General features: G+C 46.6%; 2 protein-coding genes across 6 annotated transcripts in view; one reads left to right on the top strand and one right to left on the bottom strand.

Annotated features, from left to right (window-relative positions):
- Window positions 1-219: 219 nt before the first annotated feature.
- CLEC20A (C-type lectin domain containing 20A) lies at window positions 220-17,789 on the top strand. 2 transcript variants are annotated; one of them, XM_055255694.1, is made up of 8 exons: window positions 220-284; window positions 2,257-2,613; window positions 4,498-4,563; window positions 6,624-6,989; window positions 8,464-8,565; window positions 13,787-13,894; window positions 14,676-14,761; window positions 17,414-17,789. In XM_055255694.1, the coding sequence occupies exons 1-8, from the start codon at window positions 245-247 to the stop codon at window positions 17,492-17,494; spliced, it is 1,206 nt and encodes a 401-aa protein (XP_055111669.1). In that variant the 5' UTR covers window positions 220-244; the 3' UTR covers window positions 17,495-17,789. The 2 variants fall into 2 exon arrangements, 1 of the variants encoding a protein (XP_055111669.1); XR_008652958.2 differs by lacking the exons at window positions 220-284; window positions 2,257-2,613; window positions 4,498-4,563; ... (1 more) ...; window positions 8,464-8,565; window positions 17,414-17,789 and adding an exon at window positions 10,492-10,631 and having other exon boundaries at window positions 13,787-15,003.
- Window positions 15,669-24,187, bottom strand: part of RASAL2 (RAS protein activator like 2) — a 407,617-nt gene continuing 399,098 nt past the window's right edge. For all 4 annotated transcript variants that reach the window (XM_063627424.1, XM_055255689.2, XM_055255690.2 and 1 more), the window contains one exon: window positions 15,669-23,967. In XM_063627424.1, the coding sequence (XP_063483494.1) occupies window positions 23,825-23,967 (143 nt within the window). In that variant the 3' untranslated portion in view covers window positions 15,669-23,824. The remainder of the gene's footprint in view (window positions 23,968-24,187) is intronic.

Here is a 24,187-nt window from a genome sequence, read left to right as displayed (position 1 = left end):
GGGATCTCTTCCACATCCTCCAGGCTGCATCTCCAGAACCTCACGCCCTGCTGGCAGCAACAGACAGTGGGTAAGTATTTGTTTAGTAAAATCCAGCAGTTTGGGTAGCAAAGAGGAAGAGAGTAAACAGCAAGGAATAAAAGGCCAGAAGGTCAGACGAAGCCTCTGCCACAGTCCCCACCAGCTCCGGGGGCTTGTCCCGTGCCCAGCCAGCACCCAGCCATCACCCAGCCAGTGCCCAGCTATGCTGTCCCAGGCGCTGCTGCTCTCCTTCTGCGCAGCAGGTGAGGCCCCCCGGCCTGGAGGAGGGTGCGTGGCTCCATGCTTCCCCAGGCTGGAGGCTGAGGGAAGGGGGCGCACCCCTGAAGTTCCCAGATTTCCAGGTTGGAGGGAGGCAAGGTGGAAAGAAACGAATGCTTTTCGACCCTCAGAACAGGGGTGGGAAGGGAGCTTCGCCCGGGGTGTGGACAGGGATGGGCGTTGTGGGGGTCTGTGGACCAGGGGCGGGGGCGGCAAGGGTTCTCGGAGAAAGGGAGCCGTGGGTGAGCCTGAGGGGGAGAAGGAGCCGCCAAGAAGGCCAGGAAATGCCCTGGCTTGGAGGGTGGCGGCTGCTGATGCGGGTGGGAGGGGAGGGCACAGGGCCCCATGGTTGCGACCCACGTGGCGGTGGGTGGTCAGGTCTTAGGCCCTCTGGCTGCAGAGTGGGGGCGTGTGGGGACTGCCAAGGGTAGAGGGGTCTTGGGCCCAGGTGTTGGCAGGCAAGCAGAGAAGGGCTAAGTTCAAGGCCATGGAACTGACTAGAAGCTCCAGGGTGGGGCTGGAGAGGCCGGCAGGAGGGGCGCCCTGCACAGAGCTGGGGGGCCAGGGGTGGACACCATCCTAAAATCAATTATGCGGGCCACAGCCAGTCATTAAAAAAAATAAGCAGAATGCTTTTCTCAGTGACAGGAAGCATCCTCCCCTATGGTGGGTGTGAGGAGCTTGTTCTCCTTGGCAGGGGAGCTTGTTCTCCTCCTCAGCCCTGGCCCTGGCTTCCCTGCCAGGGCCTGTGCCCAGCTCTCCAGTCTCATTCTCCTCTCCAGGGGCATCTAGCTTGAAGGGTTCCTTGTGGCCCAGACCCCCAAGGTCCCAGCACCAAGCCCTTCATTCCTCTCTGCCTCCCTCCACAGGCAGGGCCTGGGCAGACAGAGAAGCCCTGGACCAACCGCATTTACTGGGACCAAGAGGGTGGAGTCAAGGAAGGAAGGAACACAGATCTTGGGGCTTGGGGTGGCCTCCTAGGAGACATTCGATTTGCTCATTAGTTCCTCCTTCTCTTTCCTTGCTTCCTTCCTTCCTCCCTCCGTCCCTCCCTCCCTCCCTTCCTTCTTTTCTTCCTTCCTTCCCTTCTCTTCCTTCCTTTTCAATATATTGAGCCCTTGTGATGTGGCTGGCATTGTGCTGGGCCCTGGGAATATAATGATGAATGAGGCTCATTCTTTGCTCATAAGTTGCCTATACCAGGTGGTACAGACAGACAAGCAAAAAGGTCTCTTCCCCGAAAGCTTTTAAAAAATCCTGATGCTAGTCCCAGCAGCAGATCTTTGCTCTAGGGTGGGCCTGGAAATTGGTATATTTGAAAAGCTTCCTAGGTGACTCCAAAGTGCAGCTCTGGTTATGAGCCCCTGATGAAGGGGCAGTGCCCTGCCATGGATATGGGCCTGGAGCTGGGAGCCTGCCCAGGGTACTTGAGTCTGGGCTGTATTCCTTTCCACTGGGTGGCCTTGGCTGTGCCTCTTTAACTCTCTGTGACTTGGTTCCTTCATTTGTAAAACAGTCAGAGTGATACCTTAGGCAGCTGGAAGAATTCCTTGAGCCGATGGCGCATGGCGGGCACTCAGCAAGCATTGTCTATTGTTATCAAGCACTAACAAAGTTGCACTGCAGCAGGTAGGAAAGGCACCTCACCTTTTCTGCGGAAAGGATGGGGCAGAAGGGTGAGGAGTTAGCTGAGCAAAGGGACTGGGGAGATGAGGAAATGAGAGAATAGGAATCGTGGGTTGAGGGAGCTGGAGGAGGTGGCTGGCTCTTCGAGAGCAAGAGAACAGCTCATGCCAACGCTGGGAGGGAGAGCTGGATATGACTGGTGGGCCAGCGGCAAAGCGCAGAGTGGGCAGGAAGAGGCTGGGGAGGCCCACCAGGGTGTGGCTGAAAGCTCTTTGAGGACTAGGGGCTGGGGTGGGGACAGCTGTGCTGTGACAGCCTCTCCTGCTCCAGTCCTGCAGCTGGTGAGCAGTGAGAGGGACTTGGTTCTGGTGAAGGAGGCGCTGAGCTGGTACGACGCCCAGCAGCACTGCCGGCTGCACTACACAGACCTCGTTGACCTGCAGCCAAGTAGCCTGTGGAAGCTCTACTCCCTCATGACCAGTACCCCGGCTTGGATTGGCCTCTTCTTCGACGCAAGCACTTCTGGCCTGAGATGGTCCAGCGGCTCCACAGTCACAGCCCTGGAGTGGGGCCAGAAGCTACCCGAATTTGGGGTGGGCTTCTGTGCCATGCTGTACACTTGGCTGAAATTACCCAACATAGGGGCTGCCTCCTGCACAGACCAGAAGCCCTTCCTCTGCTACTATGGTGTGTTCGCATTCATATTTCAGGCTTGGTCTTTCCCCCAGGGACCTCGCTCTGTTGCCCAGGCTGGAGTGCAGTGGTGTGATCATAGCTCACTGTAACCTCCAACTCCTGGGCCCAAGTGATTTTCCTGCCTCAGCCTCCTGAGCAGCTGGGACTACAGGTGCATGCCACCACACCTGGCTAATTTAAAAAAAAAACAAAAAACAAAAAACAAAAAACCAACCTTAATAGAGACAGGGTCTCTCTATGTTGCCTCGGCTGGTCTCAAATTCTTGCCTTCAAGTGATCCTCCTGCCTCAAGTCTCCCAAAGTGCTGGGATTATGGGCACGAGCCATTAGGGGCCTGGCCCAGTGTTGCTTTTCAATAGCAAATGATGGGGCGGGGAGAGACGGAGAGAAGCGCCCTTTCAGAGGATAACTGGTCAGGACTTTACTCTTTTTGCCACGTCACTTTCTCTCTGTGACCTCTATTTCTATTTCCTCTGCACCCCTATTCGAAGACCTCATTAAAAAATTGGGTGTAAGTCAGGATAGAATAAAAATAAAATCTGGAAATTTCCTTTCTTTCCAATTAAGGATTTGGGGGAAGGAGAAAAAGAAAGGGAGCCAAGAGGGAAAGACAGGCTGGGGTTGGGGGATGCATGTGAACCGATGCAGAAGCAAGAGCAGAATTCACTGTCTCCTTCTCATGAAGCACAGGTGGACGGTTAGGGTCTCAGAGCTGGGCAGGCGGGTAGCGGCCGCCCTCTGGGAGATCCCCTGCTTCCCACTAAGTGGGTAGCGGGAGCCAACTCCTCGGGCATCTTTGCGGGAAATCCACCATCGGTACACCACGCACAAGGCTCCAGCTGTTGGAGAACAGCAGCCCCCTCCTTGTGCTCCACCGGGTCCCTCTCTGTCCTGGCTGCCGGTGCCTCTGACTCCTGTCTTGTTGCTGTTGGGAAGATCATACGTGGGCTGGTTGTGGCATGCACAGCACTTGCCTGGTAAGAGTGTCACTTCCTGCTTCTCCCTCTGTCAGCCAAGACTCAATACAACTCTGTGCCATCCTCACCTCTCAAATAGGGTTATGGAGGACCAACCTCATGTGTGCCCAACATGCCTGCCCCGGGACCTTGAGAAGTAGCGGGTGGTGGCTGCCTAGATTTAAATGCTGGGTTCCCAAGGGAGTAAGGAGATTCCCAGGGGTGGTAAGTGTGCCCGGGACCAGGAGGCCTGCAAAGGGAGGGGTGTGCGTATGGGGTTGTCTCCTGCTCCCCACACTGTCCCCGCACTCCACCAAGACGGGTCCTGACCCCTCACCTCTCTCCAGCTCTGCACCTCTGCTGCTAGCACGTGGGGTCAAGTCAGCGCTGTCTCTCCTCTGGGTCTGCCCTTGACCCCTAAAGTCTGTTCTCTAAACAGAGTGAGCTTTTAAAAAGGTAAATCAGGTCACTTCCCTGTAAACAAAAGAATCAGCAGGCCCTGGCAGCACTTAGAATCCTGTCCTCCTTTAGCCATCAGGCCTCGCCTCCCCTCTTTGGCCTCGTCTCCTACTCCTGCCGCAGGCACGTGACTTCCTTTAGCTCCTTCTCACTGCAGAACCTTTGTCGTGGCTGTGCTTGGGCAGCTCCTCCCACCTCTCTACAAGATTTGCTCCTTCTCATATTCTCTTCAAGAGCAAGGACTCCGCTTGTCTTATTTCTGCCATTTTTCCCAGGGCGTAGAATAGCATCTGCGACATAATAGGTGCCCAGTATTTATTGAATGGATTGAATAGATGTGTAAAAGGATGGACCAGCCTGTCTGCCCCCGAGCTAGGTTTTCCCGGCTGTAACTGGACAGGAGCTGCCTGCAGAGGATCCCGGGCCTCCCCAGAACTTGTGGTCTGTTTCTGTTTTACAGACCCTGACGTCGGGTACCTCATCTCCACAAAGCCCTCTCTCAGCCTGACCACCTCTCCAAAGCCAGGTACACACCTGCTCCCCATTCCCTTTTCTGGGAATTTGGCTTGTTTTGCCTTGGACCTCTCCACCAGGACCAGCCAGCAGGATGTCCACCCCTGGGTCCCCTCTGTTCCCCTGTTTTCTGCCTGGCTGTCCGGGAGGGATTTCCAGGCTTTGCTGCCCCCTGGCTGAACCGCATGGAGAGGATCAATGTCTTTATTTTTATTTTTTATTTTTTAAAGACATGGATGGTCTCACTCTGTCTCCCAGGCTGGAGTGCAGTGGCACACTCACAGCTCACCTGACATTCCTGGTGGCTGATCCTCCTGCCTCAGCCTCCTGAGTAGCTGGTACTACAGGCACATGCCACCATGCCCAGCTAATTTTTTGTATTTTTAGTAGAGATGGGGTTTTGCCATGCTGCTCAGGCTGGTCTCGAACTCCTGGGCTCTAGCGATCCACCTGCCTGGGCCTCCCAAAGTGCTAGGATTACAGGTATGAGCCACCGAGCTGGCCATTGTCTTTATTATTACGATGGGCCCAGAGGGGAGGGTGACTGGCTCAAGGTCTCCAATCACAGACTGGAATCAGAGAGTGGATGGGCCCTTGGCTGCAGCCCAGCTCTCACTCTGGAGTTGGGGACAGGGTGGTTCCTCTTCACAGCTCATCCATCTAGGGGTGGGGGTGGCTTCTCTGAAATAGTCCCCTCTGGTATTACTGCCTTGGTATCTTTTAAAAAGTTTCTTCCTATCTGATGTGGAGAAGTTCTATGACAGAGGCAATATACTCACTCAATCTGCTCTGCAGAGTGGGTTTTCTGCATGGTATGGGGTACAGACTTGTAGAGTGAAGATGGCGTGGGCTTCCCATGTTCGAATCTCTAGTATGGCCTGAGTTCGGGCAGGTTGTCGCCTCCCTGAGCCTCCTTTTCCTTATCTGTGAACTGAGGTTAATGACACCAACTTCTCAGGATGGTAGTGGGGTTTTCAAAGATGACACAGGCCACACGCATAGCTCAGGGCTGGTACATACTAGGGGTTTAATCAAGAGTAACTTTAAAAAATCAGTTTAGATAGGGAAAATGTTAGGGAAATTGGAGGCAAATCTTGATGGGCTTAGGTGAAAGGCTCATGTCCAAGTTTGGGAGGCTCCATTTGAATCTGAGCATGTGACTCCTGACTCGGCAAACAGTAGTGTTTCGTCTTCCGGGCCTCCGGAATCAATGCCTCAGGTTGAGTCCCAGCCACTCACATCATTTGCAATCGTCCATTGTCTGGAATCTCAGATGTGTGGGCTTATGTGCTGCAAGATGGGACAGTCCCGGCGAGGGGCAGGGTAGGCTGGGCCTGTCCTACCTCAGGACCTGGCCCAGTCCAGCCTCGGGCAGGGACTGGCAGTGGTGGCTGTGGGAGGACGGCATCTCAGTCTCTGGGCTCCCCAGAAAGCAAGGCCACTGAGCCTGCCTGCTCTGCCTCCTGTCCACCACGCCCATCCCTCCAGGCTGGCCTCTTCTCCCTGGCTCTCCAGGCACAGTGAGCCTAGGAAGATCACACACTTCATCTATTCTGCTCAGCCCTGGATTTGCCTGGGAGCCAGTGGGGGCAGGCACAGCCCCTAGAAATCACACTCGAGGGTAGCCCCAAACCAAGATTGTTCTGTCTTCCTCATAATCTCCCCCAAAATGGTCACTACCATCTTGCCAAGTGCTTACTATTAATATATCACTGTGCTAAACCATTTGCATATATGATTTCATGTAATCCTGACATTAGGTACTATTACCACCCCATTGTATAGATGAAGAAATTAAGACTTAAACTGAACTTGTGAGGCCATATAGCTCCAAGAACTCTTAACCTCTGCTTTCCCTAATGTTTCCCCCACCTGCTGCTATATTATCTCATCCATTCTTCCATCCTGGTATTTGGTCTACCTATAAAATTATTGTTTTGATCAAACTTAACACTCAAGGACCAGGGACAAGGGCCCATGTCAGACCAGAATTCTATCCCCAAAGGTGATGAAGGCTGGGCTGTCAGAAATCCAGGCCCTCAGGCCTGTGATCTCCACATTCTTTGACCCCAGCTGTGGTCCAGATCGGTGGTCAGACCTTCATGCGATTTGACCAAGTGATGACATGGTCCTCGGCCCTGCTGTACTGCCGCAGCCACCACACAGACCTGGCCGACCTGCAGATGGTGACGGATGAGACAGGCAAGGAGGCCTTGAGATCCATCATGAGTGAGACTGAAGCCTGGATTGGCCTCTACCTCAATGCAAACTCTGGATCTCTGAGCTGGTCCAGTGACCTAGGGGCCAGCATCCCCTCCTGGCTGCAGGTGCCGATGATGGTGAGAGGACTGTGTGCAGCTCTCGGCATCTATCTGACCTACTCCCCAAAAGTGTACTCAGTGAACTGCTCTTCCCCGCTGCCCTTCATCTGCTTCTATGGTGAGTGAGAGCCTGCTCTTGCCGGCCCTTGGCCCATTGAGGATAGAACGAGATGGGAAATGGGTTTACTTGGCAGCAGATGACATTGAGGATAGACCCAAGGAAGCACTTCCAGACTCTGAGGGGTAACTGAGTTCTGGAGCAGGCTCCTGAGATCCTTACACTATAAACTTGTGAGGAAGTTGTATTATTTTAATTCTGGGGATCTTTAAATAATAGAACAGACTCCATCCAGCCTTAGGGCACTGGCAATTAGCAAGAGCAATGCGTTATTGGACAATGAAGTTAAGAGTCTGGGCTTTGGAATCAGACTTTACAGAAATAAGGTGGGCAGCACCTCGGAGCCTCCTTCTCCTCATCTCTGAAATATATTGAACAAAATGAATTGGTGGCACGCACCTCATAGGATGGCTTTGAGGGCTGAATGAGAAAGTGAATGTAAGGGGCAGAGTAGAAACCCTGGCACAGAGTGGGCCCCCGGTGGATGGGAGCCATTGTCATTTTTCTGTCCCTGTGAATGTATGGGATCCCAAACCTGCCTGGTGCCCACATCCTGTGTGATGGGCCTTGCCTTTTCCTTCTCTCCTTCCTCCCTTCCTCCTTCCCCACCACTCTCTCTTTTTTGTGAGTTTTGTTGATATATAATTCCCATCTTAAAATTTACCTTATTTTTTATTTAATTAAATTAATTAATTAATTAATTAATTTTTGAGACAGAGTGTTGCTCCGTCGCCCAGGCTGGAGTGCAGTGGTCCTATCTCAGCTCACTGCAACCTCCACCTCCCGGGTTCAAGCAATTCTCATGCTTCAGCCTCCCAAGTAGCTGGGATTACAGGTGCCTGCCACCACGCCTGGCTAATTTTTGTATTTTTAGTAGAGACGGGATTTTGCCATGTTGACCAGGCTGGTCTTGAACTCCTGACCTCAAGTGATCCACCCGCCTTGGCCTCCCAAGGTGCTGGAATTACAGGCATGAGCCACCGCACCCAGCCAAAATTTACCTTTTTAAAGGGTACAATGCAGTGGCTTTTAGTATATTCACAAGGTTGTCCAACTGTCATCACTAATCTGATTTTAGGACATTTTCATCACCCCCCACCCCCACCCCAAAGAAACCCCTTACCCGGTAGCAGTCACTCCCTCTCCTCCCCACCAGCAACCGCAAACCTATTTTCTGTTTCTGTGGATTTGCTTGTCCTTGGCTGTTTCTTTTTGTGTTTTGGATTTGATGAGACGCATGATCCTTATCCACAAAGATGCTCTTCCTCCCTGAGGAGCTGCTTGCTGTGAGGATTGGAGATGGTGAATGTGTCTCCTGCAGGGATTGGCACACGGTAGATGTGCAACAACTGCGCCCTCCTGAGTTTGGCTACCATCATGGGCAACCAAATGCGGGGCCATCAGAGCCTGGGGTGGCCACTCACCTGCTGGGTGTTGCAGATCCTGCCCTCACACTCACTCTGTTTTCTTGCAGACCCCTCCACTGGACACCGGGCATCAGCAGAGTTGCCTCCAGTCTTCCACACTTCCCCCACAGAAATGACAGAGGAAACAACAACTCCCAGGCCAGGCAGAGGTGCTTTGAGCCTGCCCTCGGCTGGATCTGGGTCTTCAGGGTCTGGGGAAGTGGCAAGGTGGCTTGCAGGCCCCATAAGACCCTCCTAGAAGGGCCAGTGAATGCCTAGAAAAGGGGTGAGCTAAGGGGGTGGCAGTCAAGGGCCACTTATGCAGAGGGGAGTTTCCCTCTGCTCCCCACCCTGCTGGTCCAGCCAGGGTTGGGGAAGGAGGACTGGGCCACATCAAACTCCCTTCTCCTGGAATTGGGCCACTGAACTTGCAGCTCCAGGGCCAGGAGACCCAGGAGAGGCTGTACGGTCTCTCAGGTGAAAGGATGAGGCCCTGGGGGAGGTGGAAGGGAAGACACCTGAGCAGTGCTCCTGAGGAAGAATCATCAGAGAGGTCCTGAGGCTCAGCATCCAGAGGGAAGCACCGCAAAGTCCCTCGGAATTGCAGGCTCCTCTTCAGGGAGAGGATGAGGGATGATGAGCTGTTGGCATTATGTATGGGGAGGTGGCTGGGAAGGACAGTGACAGCATTCCTATAGCATTTTAAAATTTCTGAAACATCTTCACAGCTGTTACCTCATTTTACTTCCCAAGAGTTCTGAGGCTAACTAGAGTAATTGAGGGCAAAAGCACGGTTTTCCTGGCCTCCTTACAGATTCCTATATCACACAAAGGGATTATTGTCTTTTTTTGAGGACACAGAAAAGTGAGCGCACTTGATCAAGGTCGAGCAGAGCCTCATTCATTCACTCATTAGAAAGTCTGGATGGAGTCTTGTGCTAGCCCAGGCACAGCCACCAGGCAAGATTTGGGGGACACAATGAAAAGGGAAGGCTTGTTCTGAAGGCGCTCACAGCCAGTTGGGAAGAGGCTGGTGCTTGGTGTAGTCACAGGCGTGGTAGGGATGCTGAGAAGGGGAGCATCCCCCCCTATAATTGTCCACGGGATTTCCCAGAGGAGGTGACTTTGTAACTATTGGAAGGATGAGAAGGATTTAGCTTGCAAAGTGGAGTGTGGGTGCGTGGCTGGGTGAGGAGTGCAGATGGAAGGAGCTGCAGGTGGGGTGGGGACAGTCAGCACTGGAGAGTGTGGGAGCCCAGATCCTGCCGGCCGGGCCCTCTGTGAGTCGCTAAGGAACCTCACCCTGAAGGCGACAGAGCCCAGGCTGGTAGCCGTGGTCAGATTTGGGTCAGAAGCTGGGTGACAGCCTGTCTTCTCATCTAAGGTCTATCCTGGCACCTGCCTGGCTGCTCCAGGCTCACTGGCCACCTGGGCCGCGCTATTGGGTTCAGGAGGCCCTCCCTGCTCGCCCCTGTCTGCACTGGGTGGGCAAGGCCAGGCGTGGAAGAGGCACAGGCCCGGGGAGCCACCGCGCGACGCCACTCCTCGGCGCCCTCGGCTTTGGGAGGGGTCCCGGGCGCAGCGGACCCCACAGAAGTCTTCTCTCTGGCCCTAGGGACCAGCACCGGCCCGGTGGGCGCCTCGCAGGGCCCGACTTCAGCGGCGCGGCTCACTCAGAGGGGCAGCCCGGAGTCCCGCGAGCCCGGCCTCCTCACCCCCTACTCGCGCGCTTCCGCCTCCGCGGGCCCAGCGGCCCTCCAGCCCCAAGGGGCGGTAACACCCGGCCCTCCGGCCAACCTCGCGGCCCCGGGGGGCACCTTGGTTCCCGGGGAAGGACCCAGGATGCCCCCAGTCACTGCCCAGAGTACGTTTTCCCACCCCGCGCCCTCGGCGTCCCAGCCCCCAAGCCCTGCTGCGGCCTCTCGGGGGAGCCTCTCTGTCCCCCAGGAAGTAACTGCGACTCTTCTGGCCTCCGCTTCGAGCCCCACACTCGATGCCACCCGCGATGCCCCAGCTACTCCCAGGATAGCAGCACCCCCTGGGTCTGCCACATCTAGACGGGGCCTCGGGTCCCAGGCTCCAGGCAGCGCTCTGGGGACCAAAGAAAGCATCTCAGACTCATTTGGCTCAGGGAGCCCAGCTGTGCCCCAAAGGACAACTGCACCCCCTGACTCTGCAGCCCTGAGCCAAAACACCCGCCCGGAAGCAGCTGGGAGCTGGCCAGGGCCCCAAACAGGTGCCTGTCTGCGTCGCTGGAAATTAGGACCTCCACCCCAGGCAGGCCCAAGCATCTCGGGGAGTTCCTCTCTTGGGGCGACCAGGCCTGGCTTCCATGCATAGGGTGCAGGCCAGGGAGTTGAGGATGAGAGGTGGGTGTGGTGTGGGGGTGTTGTGTGCTGGGGCCACAGTCTCCCCACCACGGCTGCACTCCAGCGCATCCTACAGGGGTCCTGTCTGGCCGGAGCCAGCTCACTGTCTCGTCCTCTCTGGGTAATTTAGGATGGAAATGGAGGTGAAGTGGGGTGATCTGGGAGAGAAATAATCCATTTTGGTTCTAAAAGCAAGAGTCTGACAGTCAAGAGTTGGAATATTGGCTCCAGTACCTACTGTGTGGCCTTATGCAAGTTTCCTAACTTCTCTGAACCTTATTTTTCTCATCTCTCAGTGCCTGGCATCTGGCAGACACTCAATAAATGGTAGTTATTGCCATTTTAACCTCAGTTCTCTAGTGAAATGTTTAGTGACTCATTCCTTCTCCCACCTCTCTCCTTACCTTAATAGATGGGGCTGGCCTCATTCTCATTTTATTAATTATAAATAATTACAATTATGAATTATTGAGATTGTGGAATCTCACAGGGCAGGTGCTGTTCTGTACTTCTTTCTATCTCTCTGGGGACTAGGATAGTGCACATTGGTAGATGATTTAATTTGACGATAATTTCCTGAGTACTTGTTTTGAAGGAGGCATTGAACTGTGGATACCAAGATGAGCAGGGCTGTTTCCTGTTTTTAGAAGCACATGGTCTCATAGGAACTAATGGAGACAGTCAGGACGGTTTGGAAAGTGCTGCACCAGAAGTGTGAACCAAGAGCTGTGGCAGGAAAGCAATTCATTTCCTTCTGCCTGGAAGGTGGTAATGGGATAGAAGGTGTAACAACGGAGGATTTCATCTGGCAGAAAAGTATAGCAAGTTCTTCCTGGCAGAAGCAACAGCATGGGTAAAGACAGATGTCAAACTGTATGGTTTGCTTGGGAATGACAAGCAGTTTGATGCGACTGGTGTAGGCCACATAGTGGGGAAGGGAGTGGCAGGGGATGAGGAGAAAGGAGTACACTGGGGGCAAAATCTGAAGGACTTGATCCCCCAGCCAATGGAGCCATCAGAGGTTTACAGCAGGTGAGCAAAATGCTCAGATTTGTAGTTTCCAGAAGCAAGGTGGTTAGGATGATGTAGGACAATGCTTGTATTAGGGTGCTAAATGAAAAAAGCATTATCAATGTTATGTACATAATACAGTCACAACAAGGCTGAAAGGAAATAGCAAGGCTTAGGAATCAAGTCTGGAAGGAGATGTGTGACCATGTTAACAGTGACTATATTCAGGGGATGCAAATACAGATGTTTCCTCCTCTTCTGTGTTTCTGAATTTTACACATTTATCACTTTATTAAAGAAATTTATGATGCTTTGGGTGGGGAAAGAGGCCTTTGAAGGGGTGGCCAATCAGAAAAGGAGAGACAGGAAACGTGTGTGTGGGGAAAGAATATTGCACAGTCTGGGTGGGTGGAACCGAGGCCTGTTCTGGAGCACTGGAGTGGGAAGGGACATGACAGGGAATTTTTACATTGTTCACAAGTGACGTTAACTGAAGTACCAATACAAATAAATTTTAAAAAATGCTCAGCTTTGCTCACCGAATCACACAAATGCAAAGTTTATAAAGATGCTTACTTTTTTTGCTTTTTGTTTTGTTTTTGTTTTCAGAGACAAGGTCTCGCCTGTTGCCCAGGCTGGAGAGCAGTGGTATGATCATAGCTCACTGCAGCCTTGAACTCCTGGGTTCAAGCGATCCTCCCACCTCAGCCTCCCAAGTAGCTAGAACTATATGCATACACCACCACGCCTGGCTAATTTTTTTTTTTTTAAAGACAGGATCTCGTCATGTTGCACAGCCGGCCTTGAACTCCTGGCCTCAAGTGATCCTCCTGCCTCACCCTCCCAGTGTTGAGATTACAGGTGTGAGCCATCACACCTAGCCAAAAGATGCAGTTTTAAAATGTATTTTTGTACTTACCAGTGTGGCAAAGATTTGAAAGGTAATAATGCTGAGAATGTGGGAAAAACAGTGATCTTGGCACAATAGGTATGCCCACTGGGGCTACCACTCTGGTATCAGAATTTGCATCAGTTTTAACATATGCATAATCTTTCGTACAGAAATTCTACCCTTGGAAATTCATTAAGGAAACAGTAATATGAGGTACAAACATATATATGCACCCTCCACACACAGGGTTGTTTGTTGCGGCATTGTTTATTACAGTGAAAAGGTGGAAACAACGTAATGTCCACTGAAAGCAGATTGGTTAAGTAAGTTATGGTACATTCAGTGAAATACTACTATGCAGCCTTTAAAGCGAACAAGAGAGATCTTTACACATGCAAATTAACAAATTCGAGAGTGCGAAGCACCTTCTACAGCAAAGTGTTAATCATGGGTGTCCCTGGGTTGGGGAGGGGATAAATTTGCTTACATATTTTACAATAATATATTCCAAATAAAAGGATTATTTCCATATTTGAAAAAATAAAAAGACATCTGCAAGGCACTGACAGGACTTTGGTGACTGAACATGAGAGCAGGTGAGATGGAGCAAGGGAGCCGCTGAGGACACCAGGGTCTCTGGCTGGAGTGCCTCTGGGCATGGCCAGCCATACAGGAAGAGAGGGGGTGCTGGGGGAGAGCCTGAACTTGATTTGGGATGCAGATGGCGATGTTGAGGGTCTCTGGGTGCCATGGTGGGGGCTTTGTGTAGCTGGCAGACAATATAAGGACATTAGGCCCTTTGGAGCACAGGCTACTGAACCAAAAAAAATTTGATGAGGAAAAACCTCCTAACATTGCCCAAGCCCCACAGGTCCTGCTGCCAGGGGGGCTTTCTGAAAGATGATGGTGTAGCAACTCAAGGGCTGGGTTACAAGAGCCTGTGGGAGTGAGTCAGGGATTGGCAGGAATTGAGCTTCCCACATCGCTGGCTTCTGCAGCAACTGTGTGCCTAGCAGTGGCTGTCCTTGCCTGTCTTTTAGCTCAGGGGCAGTCACCAATATCAGCCCACCTTACTCCTGGTTGTATTTGCAATAAATCTTTTATTTTTCCCTCCTGTAGCTGTGACCAGTGTAGGGAGTGGCACTGATAGAAGAGATACAGCTGCTGCCACGGAGGCCCAACATCTGAGTTCAGAATCTAAAGAAAAAACATTAGCGCAAAAATCAGGTAACTGCTTCTGTCTACCAAGTTCCTACTCTTACCAGTGGAGCAGTTAAATCTGGACAGTCACTCCTTGGCACAGGGCCCTTGAGACTTTTTCATGAATGACAGCATGAAATGTTGGGAATAGGGATAGGAATAAAGAGGTGGATTCTAGTTTATGCTCCATGACTATTATGAAAATTTAGGGGACAAGTTTATGAATTTCTATTTCTCTTCTGCGAAGGGGATGTGGTAAAAACTACCCTGCCTATATCACAGGGTTGTCGTGAGCACCCAATAAGATAATTATAAACTTCAGAAACAATAAAATGCAATGCAAATATAGTCTTATTATGAGATTGTAGTTCCTGTAATGATTATGGATGGCTCATGGGCAAAGGATGGATTTATTTAAAAAGTCAGGGAACTTCTTTAGAATTTTCTGTGGTGGGGAGCTCAAGGAGATATGAGTATTTCCAGCATGGTGTGGGGTATCTACTTACTGGATTAAAAGTAAGGAGAAAAATACAGAAGAAACAAAAAAAGAAAATAATTGCCTGATGGGTAGCCAGGCTGTGGAAGAGCCCGCATTACCCAAAGCATGGGACTCTGTTTTCAGCCACTAATTGGTTGATCCTAATTGTGGCTGAGCGTTCTTCTGCTCAGCAGTTTCTTTCTTCTTTCTTTTTGAAATCCCAAATCAACATGTAGCATCTATGGTGTCCACCAGGTGCTCCTGACTGCTAAGAACTTGAAATGGAAATAGGATAATATCCCCCCGAACAGGTAGCACTTTCTTTTTCAGGGCACCCTTTTGGAATCCTGAAAGCAGACTTTACCATCTCAACTCTGATGGACCCAGAAGAGATGAAAGACCAATTTCTGAGACAGGTGAGACTTCTGCCCACTCTTCTAATTCTCATCAGTCAGATGATTGGACATTGCAAGACAATCTTATAAAAACCAATATATTAAGGTGGAAAACCTGTGGAATATGACCTCATCTTGTCCCACTGCCATCACTTTGGCTCATGGTGACAAGTTGGTTATGTGGCACGATCTTTTTGGATCTTTTCTTACCCTCTCCAATGTCTTTCCGAAGCTTTTTTTTTTTTTTTTTTTTTTTTTTTTTTGTCAAGACAGCAGTCAGAGGGATCTGAGTTTGGGTCTTAGTTTCGCCCTTATCCATTGTGTAGCTTTGGGCAAGTAACTTAGTCTTTCTGAGCCTCAGTTTCCTCATGAAATAGGAATGATAATAATAATGCCTAACTCACATGGTTGGTGTTATGATTAAATGATATATTCCATATAAAGTGCTTAGCAAATAATATGACATATAGTTGGTGCTCAATAAACATTAGCTATTATTTTTGAGTCAGGGTCTTGCTTTGTCCACCTTGGCTGGAGTGCAATGGTGCGATTATAGCTCACTGCAACCTCCAACTCTTGGGCTCAAGCAATCCTCCTGCCTCAGCTTCCCAAAGGGCTGGGATTATAAGCATGAGCCACTATGCCTGGCCGGCTATTATTATTATCAACATTATCACCGTAGTGTTCTGAATATACATTTGTTTCAGACTTTTTTTTGGTTCTTAAAAACTACTGTGCCATGGGAGACTGTGAAGAGGAAGAATTATTCCTAAATACTGAGAGAAAAGCTTCAAGCTGATATTTGAACATAGTCTAAGGACACATTTCTCAATTATATCAGATAATAACCACAGAATGTCAGTGCTAGAGAGTACCCTATAGACCATTTAGCCACAATCTTAATTTTACAGACAAGGAAACATCGGCATTTACCTGTTAGTTCATTGCAATTTATTCATAGGCCAAACAAATATCACCCTGGCAATTCATTCTAGAATTTCACAAAATCAAGTTTCTAGAAAGACCAGTAATATGTGTGTGACAGTATATAATGTATATGTGTTTATTATAAATTTTACTGATATAAAGAATGTATAGCACACAATTTACAAATTATAATAAAATATACAATACTCTTTATTGTAATTTCATAGAACCAACTGAATCTTACAAAATGCTCATGATTTTGGAAAATTCACATGAGCACGTGACTGCATGCTTGCCAGGAGTGGAGGGGGGACTGGAGAGCTTTCAGTACATTTTGCTATTGAAAGAACAACAAGTACGAATGGTATAATTTAGCATTTGATAAGTTTCAAGTAATAAGACTTCAGTGCTGAATATTAGATCAAGAAAAGTTAAGAACCGTTTTTTTGTTTGGGTGGGGAGAGACAAAGGAATTCTGAGTTCTCTTATGTTTATTGCTTATAGTCAAATGTAGTTAAGGGCCTTTTTTTTTGGTGGGGGGTGGTGGAGGTAGACAAAGGAACTTTGAGTTCTCTATGTTGTTTACTCTTTTTTTTTTTTTGAGACGGAGTCTCGCTCTGTCGCCCAGGCTGGAGTGCAGTGGCGTGATCTCGGCTCACTGCAAGCTCTGCCTCCCGAGTTCACCCCATGCTCCTGCCTCAGCCTCCTGAGTAGCTGGGACTACAGGCGCCCGCCACCATGCCTGGCTAATTTTTTGTGTTTTTAGTAGAGACAGGGTTTCACCATGTTAGCCAGGATGGTCTTGATCTCCTGACCTCGTGATCCACCTGCCTTGGCCTCTCAAAGTGCTGGGACTACAGGTGTGAGCCACCGCGCCCGGCCTGTTGTTTACTCTTTAAAGTCAAATGTAGCATATTTGATTCTGGCCTGGGCCCTTCAGCACTCCTCGAGGGGTGTACTCATTGAAGCTTCTGACTCCAAACCAGAAGCCATCTACCTTCTGCTTTAAATTGAAGCCAGTGGGGAAACTGAGGTCGAAATAGGGAATTCCATCTTCTGGTCAGCTTTGTCAGAATGTATCTATTCCATAAATGGGATGACCATGTTAATGGAGAGAATTTCTACCTCACAGACTTAAAGGACAGATTGGTGGGGACAAGGTGTATGTGGGGGAAGGCTGAGTATATATTGTCAGTTTTAGTAGAATTTTAAATTCCAAATAGAAGGGAAGGAAACACCTGTAACCAACTTACCCCAGTTTCAGGAATGGGGACAGAAAACATGCAGTGCTCACAGCTTGATTTGGACTAGTGTTTCTTATCCCCTGGTTCTTCGGAATCCCCTGGCAAGGTTAAAAAGAAAAAAAAAAAAAAAAAGCCTGGCCAGGCCCAATCCTTAGAGAGATTCTATTTAATCGTTCAATGGTAGAGCTCAGGAGGTACTCCTCTGTTTTTTCTTTTTTTTAAACAACTCTCCAGTGATTCTGATGAACAATCAGGATTGAAAACCACTGATTTAGTCATCTGTTTTAGTGTTGTCATAAATTTTTTTTTTTTTGCTAACAATTAATTTATGTATTTTCCTACTGGTAAAACGCTAATAAAAAAAACTCAGACAGCTGGAGGGAGGCTAAAAACAATTACAGGGTATGGATATGCATAAAGCGTATATGGATGGATGGTTTAGGACTAAGAGGACCATGGTAAAAAGACCACATCAACACTTTCTCTCCTTTTGATGTTTCAGATCCAGGAAGCCTTAAAGCTTACATTAGGTCACGAACAATTTAGACTGAAATGGGTCAGCTTCGAAGTGAACAAAAAATAGCACAATTCTTGGATATGCAGTTTCTGTTTCATGCAATCTTCTCTGGATTTTGAGTAAATTTTAATTTTTTAATCCCTAGTAGAACAAGATTAGGAAGAACTCGACATGTGCCAAAAAGCACAGACCTACAACTAACACAAAATAAGACTACACATGAAACCTGCATCCCTGGATTTTACAGAATGAAACAGGGATGCAGGAGAAGATGGGTGTATTTGGGAACAATCATGTTGGGAATGACAAATGAACTTTTATTAAGAAATTAAAATAAAAAACCTGAATCAAACATCAAAAATCCTGAAAACAAACCCCATTAATCTAACTGGAAAATTACAAGAGGATGGTAGTGGTCTAGGAAGCTAAGTGGGGCTACATTTCCTAATAAACCAGAGGAAACTTTACCTGTCATAAGTTATTAAAGAGATTTCAAATTCTGCAGAATTCAAAAGTAACAGTTTTATCACAATACATGCTAATGTAGTTATTTTTCCTAAATTGAAATCTTATTACATGGAAGTTGGGAAATTCTAAGACAGACTGTTCTTAATGTTAAAATATATTTTTAGAATAATATTCCGGCATACATTTCCTTTCTTGTTTCTCTCCAAGTGTCCTAGTCACCCAGGTGCATGCTAGAAGACAGCAATATGTCAAACATAGTAGCAACTTTAGTCTGAAATGTTTAAAGTTAAAGTTTATTTGTATTCTTTGTAGGAATATCAATAAAAGACCTCAAACGTATCTATATCTGTACATGTACAAGAACTGTCAAAAATTATTCACAGAACAAAAATAAATCTTCTTTAGAACAAACCCAGGTAATGAAATGCTGATATGGATCTCACATATGGAATAATCTAAATGCTACTAGCACAAAAATATGGCTTTAAAAATAAAATAAAATCTTGGGTTTTGTTTTTCTAAGGTGTATTTCTCTTTCTTGAAATAAAAAATAAATTATTTAGAGCTATCATTGTAAAATAGTCGTGTGTTAACACACTCTTATTAAGGCCCTGGAGATGAAAAACAAAATCGAATTTAGAAGGTCATTTCCTCACAGGTGTAACTCAGGTTAATGTGCTGCTGTCTGCTTAAGTTAATATAACTAGGAAATGTCTAAGCACCAGTCAAAATTTAACCTAATTTACTATTTAACTTTTCTGAAGGTGGTCATTGAGTCAATTAGTATTTAACCTTTTGTTGAACTGGGAATTGAAATGTTTCCCTCGAAAATTTGGAAATCACATAAAATGATATTTACACATAAATATCTGTACCCCCACAAAGATGATGGAGGTCCCTAAAACACAACTTCTGTGGAAATCTCTCTACAACAACAAATAAATCTGGTTTTAAGTCTCAAACTAAAAAAAAAACAAAAAACTTCCTAGGGTCAAACGAGGGTATTTAAGTGGAAGATAGCAACTGAGTAGGAAATGAAATGCATGCTGAAATGCAGGCAAAGACTACCACTTTCCTTTCCTCGGGTGCTCACTGCATTTCCCAAGTCTTGCTGTGTTGGTTACTCAAACACTTGAGGCTTAACTGATCAGGAACTGAAACTACTTATTTCTGGATCCTACTCTCAGATCAGTGATATTCAACTTTATTTCTATGATTCCCCATGGTATCAATAATGATATCTAGGGTTCTTGAGACAATGCCAAACCAAGTCAATTTCAAGTTGCTTTAACTTATATATACATATAACACATATAGTACATTTTTTAGGATGATAGAATGACTGTTATAAAATCTAACAAACAAGAGCATAAAATCTGAAAATCTCAGTTTGGGAATCACTGCTCGATAAAATGGATTAACATTCAGAAAAAGGAAGCCCCAGGAACTGTGTTTTGTGTGGGTGTGTGCATGTGTTGTCTACAGAGACTGCCTTTTTATGTATCTATGTATTTTAAGAGTGGGCAAGGGATATAAATATTCCTGTTTCCCGGAAACTCTGGGCTACTGAGAAGACTGCTTATGCATTCATTCCCTTATGGGTCATGTCTCTTCCTCAGGTTCTTTCACTCCTCCTAAGATATTTATTCTACCTCATGCAAATTTCATCACTTTTGTCCTTCCTAAACCCAAGAGTATACATAATTGGGTCATGACAACGAGAATGCTTCTAGAACTAATAACAATCATTCAAACATGAAAAGAGATTCTATTTAAAAATTCAACACTCCAACATTTCTTGCTTTTAAGAAACTAAATCCTTCAACTGACGTATTGAAAAAACAAAGTATCTCAAATTATCGGCCCCCAGGTAAGGGGTAGGAAGGCAACTATTTACTGCTGGGGTAAGCAGGAGATTTCACTATTAGACTTGAAAAAGGTAATGAGAATGGAGAAGGGAGCCCTTTTGGCTTTCCACAGTTGATAGGAGAAGGTGGCCTCCAAAGGTGTAGCTGAAAATGCAGTGAAGCTATGGCATGTGGCTGTTGGGTTTGGCCCTGTGACAAGTCTAGTCTGGTGTCAAGCGTGTGTCGGGCTCAGTGTCACAATGGGGTAGACTGATGGGACTGAGGTAATCCTGAAGAGGGTTCCTTTCCCATGCTCAGTCCTATAACCAGCCTTCTCAGGAACTCCAAGCTAGAGGTAACTAAAACTAACCCTCTATGGAAGGGGAAACAAATATGAATGCAAACTCACTTGATGGCAGTTATTTTGCTCTGGGACTTCCAAAGAAGAACTCTACTCTCAATGTGGTGTACCTCTGAGAACACAGTGAAAGCCAGGGGTCTACAGAACCACAGACCCATCAACAAAGGCCCTGGGTAGACTAAGATCTGAAAAGCTTTACTTCCAAAGTCAAGCTCATTCTTAAGGGCATATAGTTAACGCTTGTAGCAGTCTTAGGTAATCTTTCTTTTTCTTTCATAGTCTTAACACCACCACAGAGAAACACAGAAGCAGACCAGTCAGAGAAAGCTAATTCTGACCAACTTGATACTATATGAAAAAAAGCAAAAAGCTATAGCAGCATGATTACCTCATTTTACCACATTTTTCTTACTGTTAGACTGCCATAAACCCAAACAGTACCTTGGTGATAGTGCTTGGAACATGGTAAGTGCTCAAGTGCTTGTTATAGTTACCTAGTTATAATCTCCCCTCTGACATGGCTTTTATTGCAGAGACTCAGGGAATATGATGACCTGATGGAAATGTGACTCTTTTTGCTGCTTCAGCTCAGATTGCTTATTGCTTCAGTAATATAAAAGGGGAATATAAAGCTCTTTTCTGACTCCTACCAACACTGTCCTCATTAATGGTCAAGTCTGTTGTCAGCTAGACATGCACTTTACAAGCACTTCACCTGAATTTCAAATTCCATTCAACCCTGATCTATCCTGCGCCCCACAATGTGGTGTTGTTTTGAGGGAAACAGGAAGTGCAAGACATTGCTATCTTAATCTATTTGCCTCTCTTCAGCCATGTACCTCTTCCCAGCAAACAAAGTTATTTACCTACTTGAACTGAGGGAAAGCCAATTAAAAAACATCTCCATAAAAATTATCACCTGTTGGTGGCTTCTCTTCTTAAAAAATCCTTCAGAGTAAGTTCTACAGATTGCAGCATTCTCTAAAGAAATACTGAGAAAAATGTTTGGACAGGAGTAGGCTCACAGGACAACCTAACATTTAACATCTATCAGCAACTCTGAACTTTTAGCTTACTTGTAATGCTCTATTATTATTATTTTTTACTATTTCTTCTTCATTCGAGATAACCCGGTAGTAGAAGGCTGCATAATCTGTCCAAATGTTTTGGGCATTAAATCTTCCAGTGAAGACAGCCCTCTAAGGAGCTCCCATAATGCTAATAAGATACATTTTATCCATCAAAAGCACATTTGATTTTTTTGGGCTTCTCTCAATTCCCAATATAAGTAATTTTATCAGCCCTCTGTAATCCATAATCAGCACTAAGAGCTTCCAAACCTCAATGGCAAGACATCACCCACATTATATACTTAAGGCCAATGAAACTGACAATTCTCTTACCAGGTTTTCTGTGGCACAATTGAAGGCTTTTACAAAGAATGAATTAAACATGGCTTGAGCTGAGAATAGCCAGAAACAAGAACAAATCTATGCTTACATCCCTCCTCCTTCAACAAAGGGCACTACACTTTGGAACAGTTACCTCTTTTTCCTAATAAAATAAGTGATTTTGACCACAGTGTGCCCTCCGCTTGGAGAGAAGGTGTAAGAATTTGCACCTTCACCAAAGGTGAAGAAAATGTAAAAGTGCCAAAACAGCTGGATATAAAGTGTGCAGATCAGATAAACACAGTGAGAAACTCCCATTTTAGATCTCTGTCTGGCAGAAACAGGGATTGCTATGAAAGAAACTGTTTTAAAAGGTTGTGGGTTATGTGGCCAAGGTGAGGTTGCTGAAACGTAAGGTCCAACACAAAGATCCACCTGAGAGAGGGCAGAGCTCAAGAGGTTGGAATGCAAGCCTGGGACTCGGTGAAAAGGAGGGCTTGGTGTCTGTTGGCATCACTCAAAAGAGGGCACTACACATGTTCTCTTATAAATATTCCATTATGGAGAAACACTCACTTGATGCATATGGCTCCCTCAGGTCCTATTTTTTCCATCCCCTTTTTCTAGAAAAAAAATTCTTTAAAGCTTATAATTTAAAATCAACATCAACTTATTCGAGAAACATTGTTGCTTTCTCAATATAAAACAACTACTTAGATCTTGCTTAAAGAGGTTCGAGAACCTTTTAACGTTATATCTGAACAGCATAGAAGGCATGAACTTTTCCTATTTGTGCAGTTATATGTATATATGTGTGAATATATATGTATATATATATTTGTATATATAATGTCTGTTTAACATGTAACCTTCCATACTTCTGGTAATCAAGGTTGCATTCAAGATGACATTGCATACCTCTGGAAAAAAGGAAATGAATTTGTTTCCATGACTTTTTCTGTTCTATAATAATAAGGCTATGGATGACAAGTGTTGAAATTGGGTCATTATTGTCAGATCTACCAGCATGGGAATAATAATTGGAATGTGCCATCCTGACACTTTCAATTTTTTTCTTTTTCTTTTTTCTTTTAAGAGAGTGATGCTTCAAATTTGGATTTCCTTTCTTTACTGAGGGGATAAGGTGAACAAGTACTTTAAAAGTTAAAGATGGAGATAAAATTACCCCTCATAGATTTGCTAGTACAATGGATAAAGTCTTTATCCCAAACAAAAATTATAACTTAACACATAGAAAAAAATTTTAATAGGAAATATTCAGAGATTCCAGCTATGGTATGGTTAGCCCTTTTCTGTATGGAAGAAAGGGTGTTGATCTGGATGGCTTATGGACAGCTATTTATATAACCTCTCCAGGGGAGAGTAAACCCTGTTGGTGATGACAGCTCCCACTATGGGGAAGAAAGTGCAGTGAATTTGTGAAGATGAAGATGGTATGTGGAGACACAATTATTTATAGTTTTGTAAACTCTAAAGAGGAAAAAGAACACTCTTTATTACAATTGGGGTTAAAAAAAAAAGCCCCTATCTAAAAGAGAAGATTCCCATCTGCTGTAGACAGAGGAAATAAACATATTGACAGGAGTTCAATAGAAATTACTCCTAAAGTCCAGTTTTGATGCAACAGCTTTTGTCTGTGTCCTCTGAAACAATGAATCCCCAAATCAGATTAGCTGTCCAGCCAGAACCAGTCTTGGTTGATCAGTGGAATAAATTATTGTTTTGTATGGATCTTGGTATTTGCATGTTTTCTGAAAGGACAAGGGGGCCAGAGTGGGGTTTCTAAACTAGTAGATGAATCCCTGAAAAATTCCTTCTCACAATGTCCTATTGCACTCCATGTGCTTCTATCAGATAGATGCTTGGTCTCTACCTACTGAACCTACAGGCTCATGTCTCGCTCACACAACAGTTTCTACTTTACTTCCTCTAACAACTGCAGTGCTATCAACAAGAGGAAAACAATAATAAAATAGCAATAATCAAAAAGGTAATCTACATTATTAACTTTCTTTTGGTATATTACAGTGATATTTTCTGTACATGGCCCAGAACTAAGTTCCTTATGTACATAGAGATGTGGGGGAAAAGCATTGACCTTGGAAGTCGCCGCCTTATGCCCTGAAAGACAAGGTTCCTTTCTTTATTCAAGAGTTTCTCACCACATTGCCATTGTGAAGTAGCAACATTCTGTAAACCTGGAGGGGCTAGGTAAAGGTCTGGGGATAGGAGAGTGGGTCAATTTCCTTCTGTCTCCTTCCACAGTCTGTCTATTCACAAAGCCCGTCAGCAGCTGCTGTTTTTGAATTCACCATTCTCCGTGATGGAAAGCTTGGTGGGGTTGGTGGGGGAGATGCCATTGCGGACCTGCATGCTGTACCGCTCCTTCACTTGGGTCAGCGCGCTCATCAGTCTGGTGTTGGCTGAATCCAGGGAAACGATCCGTTTTTCCTACAACACACCAATCACGGCTTTATTCAGGCTACAGGCAGGAGGTAACACGCTTTCTTTACCGAATGACTAGTCCAGTGCTTTCTCTCAAACAGTCGTATGCATGGTGCTTCCCAGACAAATGGAACGTCTCTGCCTCTTTCTGCACACTGGTCAGGTTCAGCTTCCCCTGAGCCCAATGGGTCTGTGTTTATTTTTGTCTCTCTCTCTCTCTTTTTCT

This window comes from Symphalangus syndactylus, chromosome 12 (assembly GCF_028878055.3).
Source record: "Symphalangus syndactylus isolate Jambi chromosome 12, NHGRI_mSymSyn1-v2.1_pri, whole genome shotgun sequence".
NCBI lineage: Eukaryota > Metazoa > Chordata > Mammalia > Primates > Hylobatidae > Symphalangus > Symphalangus syndactylus.
Note: the sequence above shows the minus strand (reverse complement) of the source record. Positions and strands in the feature narration are given on the sequence as shown.

Excerpts from the sequence above, each read along its gene's own strand:
- CLEC20A (XM_055255694.1), top strand. The coding sequence starts at position 245 with ATGCTGTCCCAGGCGCTGCTGCTCTCCTTCTGCGCAGCAG. Across the intron at positions 285-2,256 it reads GCTCTCCTTCTGCGCAGCAG|TCCTGCAGCTGGTGAGCAGT; the intron begins GTGAGGCCCCCC and ends CTCCTGCTCCAG. Across the intron at positions 2,614-4,497 it reads GCCCTTCCTCTGCTACTATG|ACCCTGACGTCGGGTACCTC; the intron begins GTGTGTTCGCAT and ends TCTGTTTTACAG.